Here is a 13,501-nt window from a genome sequence, read left to right as displayed (position 1 = left end):
GCGAGGCTGGGCTTTTTAGGTACAGGGTGGTTCCGCCGCGGAGTAATTTACTATGTTGGGAATGCACGCGCTGCCTTTGCGCGTTCTATCGCCCCATGGGCCAATGACGAACAAGCACGAGGCCGTTACTCTGGACAGTAGCCTGCCTCTACAAGTCGGACACTTCTCCTCGATACAGTCGTTACGAAACAGCGTATGGTTGTTGATCGTGGAAAATTCGCCAGTTATATTCACGCCATGTAGATTGTTCAGGACATCTCATTCCTTATCAACATCCTCAAGCTATCGCCGAAGCCCCTACGCAGCACTAATATGGGCATCATCAGCAGTAGCACCAAACGGTCCATGGATGCCTCCCAGCCCTCACCTGACGCATCTAGACGCATTACGAAGATGTATCAACCGCAAGTACGGCCTGAACTTGACCAACTACACCCAGCTCCACAAGTGGTCCGTTGATGAGATCGAGTCCTTCTGCCGCGAGATCTGGACATTTTGCGGCCTGGTCTACACCAAACCCACAACAGCCGTCGCCGTTGGCATCGAATCCGCGATGGTTCCCGGGCGCCCGGCTTAACTACACAGAGAACGTACTGATCAAAGGGTTAGCCGCTCACCCGGACGCGGTCGCTGTGTCCGCGTGTCGCGAGGGGGGATCGCGATGGCGCCATCTAACGTGGATGGAGCTCCGGCGGCAAGTCGCCTTGTACACCAGTGCCTTGAGACATGCGGGAGTGAAGCAAGGGGATCGCGTGGCGAGTAAGTTGGGCAACGGTCGTCACATGATAGTAGTTCAAGCTGAAGCTGACCTCGAACTGTGCAGCCGTGGCGACAAATTCGATCGAATCGCTCCTCATTCTACTTGCGGCCGGCACCGTCGGGGCCATCTTCTCGTCCACGGCTCCGGACATGGGGGCTAAGGGCATCGTCGAGAGATACTCTCAGATCCAACCCAAAGTCATATTTCTCGAATCCACAGTCCTATACGGAGGAAAGACGCAGGACCAACGAGAAAAGCTCAAGACGGCCGTTAGAGAGCTAAAGAAACGGGTAAAGCAGCTAAAGCGTGTTGTTATCATGACAGGGCCGGCCTGGGAGGACACAGGCCTGTAAGTGTGCATTGGCAGCTCCTTGATCCAGAGAAGAGCCTCGACTGACATTAGACGCCACACAGCCTCCACCTGAATGACTTCCTCAACGTTGAACTCCTGCCACTGGAGTTCACCGAAGTTCCATTTGACTATCCTATCTACATCCTTTACTCGTACGTCTATCGGCGCTTTTGACCGTACAGATTGAGCTCATATTTTTCCTAGCTCCAGCACCACCGGGCCGCCGAAATGTAGGCTGCTTCTGGCACTCGTTGACTCTATATCCGTGACATGTTGAAGGGCAACTACTGATGACAGTATATGCAGGTATCTGCCACGCTGGAGGAGCCGTCCTTCTTCAGCAGAAAAAGGACCTGATTCTTGGTGCCGATCTAGGAGAAGACTCAACCTACTATCAGTATACCACAGTCAGTGGACGAACCAGTCTATTTCCCTGCCAATAGGCCTAGTCTGACTAACAACTTGGCCAGATTGGTTGGATGATGTAGAATATGCTGGTCGCTGCTCTAAGCATTGGGTCCAGAATCGTCCTGTATAATGGCAGTCCGCTCCATCCCTCGCCGACATTCCAAGTCCAAATCCTCGAATAGCAGGGGTACGTCTAACAAAGTCATCCTCTAAGCCTCTTTGTTCCCCTCGCAAGTCACCAATAGATCGCTGATATGCCGCTGTAAAGTGTCACCCACTGGGGTACAAGCCCAAAATTCCTCACGGCGTTTAGGCATAGTCTTCCTGGTGTGTTGTCTCCGCTTCAGAGTCTCCAGGTAGCAGTTGTGCCCGGGGCACCCCTTCCAACGGAGACGAGCGACTGGTTGTACACAGTGTTCCCTAAGAAAGTCGCCCTTCAAAGCAGTTCGGGGGGGACGGATCTTGCTGCAGGCAGTAAGCATAGCCCCTAATATCTCTGAGGCCCACAGTAAGCACTCCTGCTGATCATTCCCTGCGGGTACGCAGTCGTTGGCGGCAACCTCATCGTTCGTCTTCACGGATCCCAGCTCGCCGCTCCGATCCTCGGCATGCAGGTCGATATCTGGGACCAGGACGGCAGGAACATTGAGAATTCGGGCCAGAAAGGAGACCTCGTCATTACGAAGCCGTTCTTCAGCATGCCCGTCACATTTTGGGGTGAAGGGGGTCACGAGAAATATCGCAAGGCGTATTTCGATGTCTGCCCAGGCACCTGGTGTCACGGCGACCTCATCTCCAAGGATCTTGAGACTCAGAGTTATGTCATCCACGGTCGGAGTGATGGAGTGCTGAACCCGAGAGGTATGGCATCTGATGCAGTACAAATCCTTCGAGCAAAATGTAGACTGACCATGATGGGTATTTCCAGGTGTCCGATTCGGCACGGCTGATCTCTATAACAACATCTTCAAGTTCTCCCAAGTCGAGGATTGTATTGCTGTCGGGCAGCGCCGGCCGAAGGATAACGACGAGCGCGTGCTTCTCTTCCTCAAGATGAGGGATAATGCCCGGCTAGAGAACTCCCTGCGTGCATATATCGCAAAGGTCATCAGAAAGGACTTAAGTAGGCGGCGAGTTCCAGCATACATATTTCAGGTTCGGGACATCCCATACACGTCGAATGGGAAGAAGATCGAGAATCTCGTCAGAGACATAGTGTGCAGGGAGACGGTCAGGGTCGGCGGCACGGCGACAAACCCGGAGTGCCTGAAGGAGTACGAGCAATATCTTCATCTGCCGTTGGTAGAAGAGAAGGCCAAGCTCTAAGCTGCCGTTGCAAGAGAACCATGCGCAGAGATTTCATAGAGCGGAATACTACAAGGAGACCCAGGTAGATGTAATTGGACGAATAGACCATGGGAAATTAGAGCACGGCATAGCACACATAAGCTCAGTATCTTTGTTATTGACCATTTTGTCCATGTCTAAATATTTGTGAGAACAAGCATCCTCTTGAGGGCAAAAGTAGCCAGGAACTCGCAGCCACTTCAATCCTCATGTGCTCGATACTAGGAAGGATTCTCTTGTCGGGGAAGACTTGCTTCATCCGTCGGTACTCACAACGGCGTGGGCGACGGCTTTCTGGCTCTTAGACAACTTCTCGCTGAGATCCATGTTCGATCACCCCGATCGTCCATTTAGCGGGCGACAAGTTGGGGGGGCCGGAGCGTCGTGGACGTATCATTCATGATCGCCATGGCGCCGGAGTAACGGGCGCTTAGACCATCCCCAAACGCGGGGAACTCTATGCACTAGTTCCTCCGGCGCTATTCCTATGGAATGATTGATGATAGGCCACATCGCGGTTGGTTGGGGTCACGTAGCCATACAGGGCAATCTTGTATCCTAGACTCCAGATGTAAGACCATCCAATGCGACGGGGTTAAAAGGGGGTGGCCTGACTCCATTGACAACGATGCTTACCACTGCATCGGGTCGCAGCAATCACCATAAACATATCGGCCGAGATTCGCGGTTCAGACTTGATTGCTGTATAATCCGCCTGCTGACTGCTTGAATATTGTAACCAAGTCTTATCAGTCTCTTCATTATGGCTTTGTCTCCTTGGGTATGTAAACTAAAGCTCGAGTTCCGTCAAGCCGACATGCTGAAACTCGCAGTCGTGGCCACTCTGGTGGCGCCTCCTAATCCTCTTTAACGTTAGCATCTACAATATGCTCGGCAATGTCTTTGCTGCAGGCATATCGCCTCTCTTCGGGCTCATTATGCAGGAGTTTCACTGTACCGAGAATGAAGCATCGCAGCTCGGCACGTACGTCTTGTTTACCTTGGGTCTCTCGGTACGTGAAATATTCCAAGTGTTGCATGGGCGACGGCAAACCTCCATCATTCTCTCTCGATTCGCACTAACACGGATGTCGCCCAGAACTTCATTGCTCTCCCCTTGGCCTTCCTTATTGGCAAGCGCTACACGATCGTCGTCTCTCTCGTCGTCTTCCTTGCCGCCAACATCTGGAGCGGCGAGGCGCAGTCCTACCAATCCCTTCGGAGCGCCCGCATCCTAGGTGGAATGGCCGGCGGCCTGATCGAGGCTCTCGCTCCTACCATAGTCACCGAGACGTTCCCGGAACGCCAGCTAGCCAGGGCCATGGTGGTCTACGTCGGGTTCCTTGCCACTGGAGCAGCGCTTGGTCCCATCATTTCGGGTGCCGTAGCCCAGGGCTTAGGAGAATGGAGATGGTTCCAGAGAATCATGTCTATCGCTGTGGCTGTGAATCTCGTCTTCAGCATCATCATGCTCCCGGAGACGACACACGACGACATGAACCTCAGCGAAGGAGTGGCCTTGGGGGAGCAGGGAGAAGAGGCGGAGACAAGGAAGACGCAGTGCAAAGCCGAGGAGAGCATGATCGAGAACGCCACGAGCATCGCACAGACCTCATCGCCGGTTGAACAACCGACGCTGAAGATGGAATACGTGCGGCGATCCTTCTCCCTGCACTTCGTCGAACTGAACTGGAAAGCCTCACTCATCTCCTTCTTCCAGCCCCTTGAGCTCATCGTCCTGCCCCAAGTCCTCGTCACTGTTGTCATATTCGGCCTGACCATCGGCTGGACTGCCATCACTTCCATACTCATCTCCATCATCTACGCCCAGCCGCCCTTCCTCTGGGGCCCGTTGCCTATCGGTCTACTCAACGCCGGGCCACTGGTTGGTATTACCCTTGGGCTCCCCATCGGCGGTGCCCTCGCCGACATGCTCTTCAACCGCGCAACCCGACGATCCAACGGCGTGACCAACCCAGCAACCCGTCTCCCGGCCCTGTTGCCTGGTGCCTTGCTCAGCCCTGCTGGCTGCGTAGTCATGGGCTTTGCGCTACGAGACCCGGGCAATTACATTGTGGTATCCGTGGGCTGGGGCATGCTATGTCTCGGACTTACGAGCTCGGCCAACGTTCTTCTCACGTATGCTGTCGGCTGTCCGCCGACGCGGGCCGGACATATCGGCGCCCTGGCCAACGTGACGAAGAACAGCATCGGGTTTGCTGTGTCATATGGTGCTGTGGACTGGTTGCGGAGGGTGGGCCCAGTGAATCAGTTTTCCACTATGGCGGGCATACTGTGGGGGTCATACCTCCTCGTGATTCCCATTTGGATGTTTAGCAAGACGTTGGTAAGAAAGACAACGGCCTTTGCGTGAGTGGTGAAGGACGTAAAGGGGTTCTATGTTACAGCAGATAGCTGGGGTTAACTCTAAGCTGCCTATAGAGATCCGGATCCAGATAAGCTGTCGATTTATAAAAGACCGACCTTTAATTACTTCTTAAATAGAAATTAAGAGTCTCTTATTATTACAATCTACCTGCAGTTGCAATATTATATCTAGATGCTAATTTTATTAACTTAGCTATAATACTACTATTAGATTAGATTAATACTTAGTTATATTAGTTAGATTAATTAATTTAAATTAAAAAGAGAATTTTATTAGATTAAATAATTTAAATATAAACTTTTATATATCTAATATATATGATATTTTATATAGAAAAACCCAGCTTAAAATAAGATATATTTTTTAAAAAAAAAGAAGTTTATATATTATTAAATAAATAAAATCTCTAATTTATTTAATAATTTTCAAAGTTCTTTTTATTATTTTATTTATTTTATATATTATAGTTTATATTATAATCCAGGCTAAATTTAGTAGTTAGAACTAGTAAAATTCTAGTTTAATTATATATATCTAAAAGAGACTAATAAAATTAACTTTTAATTCTATAAAGTAAGGGCGGGGATAGAGGATACTAAAAATATATAACCTACCTAAAAGTAGAGCTATAATAACTGTAATAGTATTATAATAAAAAGGGCGGATAGAGTCGGGATTAAAGTCTGGATAAATAGCTTAAATAAGTAAAAATAATAACCTTCTTAGCTAATACTATTTAATTAAATAGATTTCTAAAAGGTCTTAAAAGAATAGGCTAAAAGATTATTAATTAAGTAAGATACTAAAAGGGATAATATATACTAAAAAGTCTTATATAGAATCTTTTTAATTTATAGCCTCTATAGGTTAGGCTATAAATTTCTATTTAGTATAGTATTTTCTATTAAACAAAGCTGTTAATTTTAGCTCTAGTAGCTATAAGTATCTAATTAAATAATTTTTATGCTTAAAAACTGGAAAATTTTAACTTACTAAGAATTTTATTTTAAATTAAGCTATAAATAGAATAGTTTACTAATAGATATATAGTATATAGCTAATTAAGAAATATATTAAGAGGTTAGAATACTTTAGTATATATATACTTAGAGGGGGGACTAGAAGCTTAATAGTAAAAAAGAATACTAATAATAGTATTAATAATATAAATTATAGACTCAGTTTATTTAAAGGTTAATAGTATATTTAAATAGATTAAAATTTCTAATTTAAGTAATTATCTTTTCTAATATTTTAATAAGCTGTAATAATAGCTATATTTTAAAAAAACTAAATTCACTAAAAAAGCTAGATTTTAAAAAAGCTAGATTTTAAAAAAGGTAAAATTTTAATAAATATAAAAGCTCTACTATTATTAAAATTACTATTCTAACTACTATTTTAAATTTTATATTATATATTTATATAAGTATTAATAAGAAACTTAGTCTATTAATTTTTAAATATAATTACAGTTTTTTACCTTTTTTAAATCTTCTTTATAATATCCCTCTATAAGTTCTTTTAAATTCTTATAATTATTAATTTTTTAATTATAAATTAACTAATATTATGTTATTTATTAGCTATATAATTTATACTATATAATTAGAATTATATAAGCTTTAAAGAAATTTCTTTTTTATTAGAAAAAGTATATTCTTTTAGTAATTTTAAAGAAAAATCTTAATATAGTATAGCTTTTTAATTATAAAATATTATAAACTTAGATTTCTATTAGCTAGCTTTTAAATAGTATTATAGCAGGCAGTTAGAAGCTTTTAAGCTAGCTAGTTACTAGCAGGGTTATTTCTAGAGTAGTTTAAATAAGGTTAAAAAAGAAGATTAGAGCCTATATAGAAAGAAGTATTATTTTTTTACTTTATTAGAGATTCTTCTTAAAAGTTAGAGAAGCTAAAAGGTTTTAAGGCTGCTAGAAAGTCTATTTATTTATTACTTTTACTTTTAAGAGATTTATTTAAGTTTATTTTAACTGCTACTATAAGTTTTATTCTACTTCTATCTTTAACCTCCTTTAGATATTAAGCTACTATAAACTTAATTAATATCTTACTAGTAAACTTTTCTATAACTAACTTAATATTTTATCTTATAAGATACTTTTCTACTAAAAGATATAAGCCTTAAATTAATTTAATTTTATATATATAATCTGGTATAGCTTTAAGCTAACTAGCTAAAATATCTATATAATAATTCTTTATATATCTTCTCTAGAGTAAGTTAATAAGTTAAGTATTATTTCTATTTCTTTTTACTTTTAAAGTATTTAGTTTTTTTAGCTTTACTTAATATCATTAGATAGATTAAAGCTATATAGTAATCTTAAATAGTAGGAATAAATAATAAGTACTTTATTCAGTATCAAAAGAAATAGTAGCTAAATAATAAGGTTGTTACCCACTAGTCTCTGCCTAAAGCTTCTATTTAACCCCTCTAACTTCAACTTTATTATCTGCAGTTAACAACCTTGCTATTTGCAGTTAACAACCTAAATAGAATTCTAACAGAAAAGAAAAAAACAGCTTGAAACTTAAAACTTGGGCCTTGGTAACTATAATATACGCATAATGAAAATGCAGTAAATTTAAATACTAGGTTTTCTTATTGAGGGTTACTTTTAAAGTATAATAGCTAAAAATTAGTAACTATATTATATAAAAATTCTTAAATTTATTTATTTAAAGTTTTATAATATTTTATAGTTTAGATTTTTAAGCTGTAATTTATAGCTTTTTAATAAAAATTAAATTATTTTTAATTATATAATATAAATTAAATTAAAAGCTATTAATATAGTATTAATTAGAAGAAATCTAATTAATTTATATAATTTAATAAAAAGCTAGTATTTTTAGTTAACTAGTTAAGTTATTAATTAAGTTATTAATTAAGATATATATAAAAATAAAAAGTAACTAAAATAAAAAAAAGCTTTTAGAACTTTTATATCTATTAAAATTTAACTTTTTTTAAGATTTAGTTTTTTTAGTAAATTTAGTTTTTTTAAATCTAGCTTTTTTAGTAAATCTAGCTTTTTTAAGATATAGCTATTATTATAGCTTATTAATATATTAGAAAAAATAACTAGTTAAACTAGAAATCTTAATTTATTTAAGTAAATTATTAATCTTTAAATAGACTAAATATATAATTTATATTATTAATACTATTAATAGTATTTCTTTTTATACTATTAAGCTTTTAGTTTTCTTTTTAGGTATATATATACTAAAGTATTCTAATCTCTTAATATAATTACTAGTATTTAGCTACTATACTATTTAAAATTAGCTAGTAGAAATCTAAGTTTATAATATTTTATAATTAAAAAGTTATATTATATTAAAATTCTTTTTTAAAGCTACTAAAACTATATCTTTTCTCTAATAAAAAAGAAATTTCTCTAGAACTTATATAATTCTAATTATATAATATAAATTATATAGCTAATAAATAATATAATATTAGTTAAGTTAGCTTATTTATTTATAAATTAAAAGCTTAGCTAACTACTCTACTTATATAATAATTAAAATTGCAATTTAACTTTACTTAAATATAAAATAATAATTAAGAAACTTAATTAATTTATTTTAACTAATTTTTAATAAACTAACTAATGAAATTTCTAAATATTAAAAAATTAACTAATAAAAATAAAGAAAAAATAAGCTATTTTAAATCTTTAATTTTAGGTATTTTTATTTGCCTTTTTACTCTCTTTATATTCTGAATACTTAAAAATAGCTTATTTAGGTTTTTATAAACTTAATTCTTTTTTTTAGTTTTTAATTAATTTAAATTTTATTATAAAACTGTAATTTAATCTTATAATTAAGCAATTTATAAGTAAAGCTTATTTAAGCTCTTATTAATAATTCTTAGTAGCTATCTTATAATTAAGCTAGCTAGAATTTTCTTTTTATAAGAATAAATTAATAAGATAATATTCCTTAAATTACTAGAGGTAGTAAAAAAAGTAATTTTAAACCTCTAATTTCTTTTTAGAAAAATAGAAACTTTTAATTAAACTATAATTATATTATTAAAGTTATTAATAATAAATTAGCTATCTATTAGCTTTAATTTATTAATTAGCTATAACCTAGCTTTCTTTTAACTAAATAATATATTTTTAATAGTTAAAATCTTTTTTCTTATTTTAAAATAATAAGTAAGAAAGTTTTTTTTTTTAGTTAAACTAATATTAATAAGGGGATTAATTAGTATTAAAGTAGCTTAATATATAGCTTTAAGTAGCTTAAAAATTAATATATTAAAAGGCTAAAAAATATAGCTAGTATAAAATAGTAAATAAAATAAATAAATTCTATTAGTTATATAAGTATATATAAATTTAATTATTATATATAATCTATTTCTTAATAAGAAAACCTAGTATTTAAATTTACTATATTTTTAATATATATATATTATAATTACTAAAGCCTAAATTTTAAGTTTTAAGCTGCTTTTTTCTTTTTTATTAAAATTCTATCTAACTTTTTTAACCTAGTCTAACCTTAATAAATATACTAAAAACTTCTATAACCTAACCTAATATCCTAAAATCTCTAATATCTATAATAACCTATTTAAGTTATTTAAATCCCCCCTCTAGCTAGTATTCTATATAGCTAGTATCTATATTAACTTAATATAATATAATAGCTTCTAGAACTAGAGGTTATATTAAGCTCTAGTAATATTCTAAAGAAAAATTTAACTTTTTAAATTAATATTATTAATATTTTTTATTAAGTTATAAAATATAGCTATTTCTATTTAGATATATAAAATAAGATTACTACTAAGAATTTAATTTTCTTATTTATTAATTTTATGTTTATTATAAAAAAGTAAATAGTATTTAAAAATAGCTAATATAATCTATTATCTTCTATTTAAATATTATAGATAGTATAGTAATAACTTAAATAGATTTTTTTTTAAGAAAGTTTAAGAGGAAATTTAGCTTTTATTTTTTTAATTTATTCTTTAAATTTTAAAAAAATTTAAGATTATATTAAATATTATTTATATAATATAAATATAATAAATTACTAGTAGTAAGAGCTTTTTAAATAAAATTTACTATATTCAAAGTTAGTTATTATAGAATAAGAAATAAGTATTAAAATAAAAGTTAGCTTCTTAATAATAAAAGATATTAGTTTTTTTTATATTTTTTTATTTAAAATAAAATTACTATCTTAAGGTTATTAACTATAAATAGTAAAATTATTAATTATAGATAATAGAGTTAAAATTAAAGGAGTTAAATAAAAGCTTTAAGTAGAGATTAGTAAGTAATAATCTTATTATTTAGCTATTATTTTTTCTAGTATTAAGTATAATTCTTATTATTTATTTTTACTATTTAAGATTATTATATAACTTTAATTTATCTAATAATATTAAATAAGATTATAAAAAAACTAAATAACTATATAAAATTTAAAATAGTAATTAAAATAGTATTTTTAATAATAAAGGTTTTATATATTTATATTATAATATAAAATTTATAAAAAATATAATATTTTTAATAATATTTAAATTAATTTCTTTTTTTATATAATATTTTTTTATATATTATATACTATTTTTATTAATAGTAATTAAAATATAAAAATTTATATTATATATATAATAAATTAGTTATGATAGTATATAATATAAAGATATTAAATTCAGGCCTACTTAAAAAAGAAAGTAGATACTTAAAAAGGAGATATACAGAAGATAGATATATCTAACACTCAGCTAGCATCTACTATCCCTGCGTCTGGAGATATCGGCAGCAACCAAGGCTTCGCAGCTCGACGTACTTTTAGCTCGGCTCTTAATTGAAGTCCGATGCTCCGTGTTTGCTTGCTAAGCTCTCGCTAATCACCGCAATTTTCTCAGCCCACAAAACAGGTTATCCAACCAGTCAGTTGATCGCCACATGTAGAGCGGCTTCAATGCTGTACACGCAGTGCAAGACAGTCGACCTGGCGACGTTTGTCAGCGCCTCCGAAGCCCGAAACTCCAGGTTCCTATTTATGGGAATTTAATCTCTCTAGCGGAGGATTGATCTCGTACTTAAAGACGCTGAAGATCCCACGGCATACATCATGTCCTTCTCGGTTACATATTTCATCCCTTCATTCCACCCTTCGCCAAGTCAACTTACCACAGATTTAGCACCATCACCGCCAGTGTCCCAGAATTAGCACTAGCCGAACACCATGGCGCCATCAGACAACTTCGCACTTCTCAAAGGGTCCACCGTCATGGTGACAGGTGTCAACGGTTTCATCGGCTCCCACGTCGCGGACCAGTTCCTCCAATTCGGCTTCAAAGTCCGCGGCACCGTCCGCGACACGGCGAAGAATACATGGCTCAGCAATATTTTTGAAAAGAAATACGGAAAAGACAGCTTCGAGTTGGTCTCTGTTCCCAACATGACGGTCGACGGTGCCTTTGACGAGGGCGTTAAGGGTAAAATCCCCGTACTTTAATAATCATAAAGGCTACCTCTTTTGACCCCCTACTAGGAGTTTCAGCCCTTATCCACGTTGCGACTGTCGTCAACCTTAGCCCAGACCCTAACCAGGTTATCCCAAGTGCTATTGACGGCGCGGTTAACGCAATCAAATCTGCCTACAAGGAGCCTAGTGTTAAGCGCTTTGTGTTGACGTCGTCGACTGCAGCGTTGATGCCAGTAAGTCCTGAGAAGCGGCTAGATGGCTCGGTAATCACCGACGACACCTGGAGTGAAGATGCCGTTGAGCTGGCATGGGCACCACCACCCTACGTTCCAGAGCGCAGCTTGCCCGTCTATGCGGCCAGCAAAATTGAACAGGAGAGGGCGATCTGGAAGTTTTACGACGAAAATAAGAACAAGCGCCCAGACATGGTGGTTAATATAGGTAAGCTCCCAGTAGCACGATATGCGATGATCAACTCGATAACAAAAGGAAGTCCTCCCCAATCTAAATCTAGGAAAGAGCCTCGACCTCGTCCACCAGGGACACGCATCAACCTCTTGCGTACCTGTTGCCTTGTGGACCGGAGAAAAAATCCCGGACTGGATCGACGAGCCCAGTATGTCATAGGTTGCAGAAGGCCCGCTCAGAATAAATACGTAACTAACACGGTCATCATAGCGTACTTCATCCGTCCAAGATAATGCCCTTCTGCACCTTGCCGCGGCCGTTCTTCCCGATGTGAAGAGCGAGCGTATTTTTGGCATGGCAGAGCCGTTGAACTGGGATAAGATTCTGGCCATCCTGCGCAAGCAGAACCCTGGGCGCAGGTTCCACAAGAACTTCGCCGATGGCGGGTACATTCTCACGGTTAAGCCTAGGGACAGGGCCGAGCACTTACTGCGGGGGCTGGGACGTCCCGGATGGACTTCGTTGGAGGATAGTATTTTGGGGAATACCGAGGATCTCCGAGACGCGGCTTAAAAGAGCGATGATACTCTAACGAGAGGATGGAGTGTCTCTGCGAAAGATATTACTTGTGCTAAAGTTTCTTCTTTTTGCCCATTTCCTGATAGGAGTAGCATATTGTCGCATATCACCACTAGGTTCGTGCGACTGGATATGAATCGCGGCCGGTACTTTGGAGTCGTGTATCCGGTTTCACATTCAACTTGTTGCATCAAGAACTCCAATAATAACGACATAAGCTTATGCCTGAACACATGGCTGTTCAATTTCTTTTGTTCTTTAGATAAATTCTCATTAATTGACTGGTGCTATTAATGATCCCTGTTGAGCTAATTGTCTGACACAGACTTTATCTTTAAATATCAGGAACGACCTTTCGGCCGTCATATGGTTCGATTCCCTAATGTGAAGATTCTTGATACATCGTGTTGGTGATTATATTCCATAAATTCCTTGGCTAATCCGACAGCCCAGTCAGGCCGTTTGTCCTTGTGGGCGAACCAGCAATCGTTTTCGTGGTGGCCCTTCTTCTGCAGTTTGTATCCCAATAATTCGTCACGGCAAACACGGCTTCAGCGCCGGAGACAGCATGGCCTAAACACCACGGAACGCGTTGCTCCGTCGGTTGTGCCAATCAGTCGACAATCTTTACGACCCCCCCCCTCTTCGCCAACTCAACTCATTACTCGAGTAGAATCATGGACACTGGCTACATTCCTTCACCTACCATAAGAATTGTCACAACCGAGGCGGTGTCGGCAAGATCTTTATCGTTAACT

General features: G+C 37.3%; 3 protein-coding genes across 3 annotated transcripts; all 3 read left to right on the top strand.

The window, feature by feature from the left end:
• Nucleotides 1–52: 52 nt before the first annotated feature.
• BGZ61DRAFT_487067 (uncharacterized protein) lies at nucleotides 53–2,846 on the top strand (the record flags this gene model as incomplete). Its single annotated transcript, XM_046249929.1, has 8 exons — nucleotides 53–408; nucleotides 440–759; nucleotides 824–1,109; nucleotides 1,317–1,342; nucleotides 1,419–1,519; nucleotides 1,877–1,994; nucleotides 2,067–2,381; nucleotides 2,449–2,846. 8 exons carry the CDS (start codon nucleotides 53–55, stop codon nucleotides 2,844–2,846), a joined length of 1,920 nt encoding a protein of 639 aa, XP_046094288.1.
• A 784-nt stretch (nucleotides 2,847–3,630) lies between these two features.
• Nucleotides 3,631–5,241, top strand: BGZ61DRAFT_500569 (major facilitator superfamily domain-containing protein; the record flags this gene model as incomplete). The annotated part of the gene is made up of 3 exons (XM_046251567.1): nucleotides 3,631–3,648; nucleotides 3,701–3,880; nucleotides 3,967–5,241. The coding sequence occupies 3 exons, from the start codon at nucleotides 3,631–3,633 to the stop codon at nucleotides 5,239–5,241; spliced, it is 1,473 nt and encodes a 490-aa protein (XP_046094287.1).
• A 6,272-nt stretch (nucleotides 5,242–11,513) lies between these two features.
• BGZ61DRAFT_510993 (uncharacterized protein) lies at nucleotides 11,514–12,737 on the top strand (the record flags this gene model as incomplete). Its single annotated transcript, XM_046252090.1, has 4 exons — nucleotides 11,514–11,766; nucleotides 11,823–12,197; nucleotides 12,250–12,372; nucleotides 12,454–12,737. 4 exons carry the CDS (start codon nucleotides 11,514–11,516, stop codon nucleotides 12,735–12,737), a joined length of 1,035 nt encoding a protein of 344 aa, XP_046094286.1.
• Between the last annotated feature and the right edge of the window lie 764 nt (nucleotides 12,738–13,501).

The sequence above is a fragment of the Ilyonectria robusta genome, assembly GCF_021365365.1.
Source record: "Ilyonectria robusta strain PMI_751 chromosome Unknown BGZ61scaffold_62, whole genome shotgun sequence".
Taxonomy (NCBI): domain Eukaryota; kingdom Fungi; phylum Ascomycota; class Sordariomycetes; order Hypocreales; family Nectriaceae; genus Ilyonectria; species Ilyonectria robusta.
This window is presented reverse-complemented; position numbering and strand designations above follow the sequence as displayed.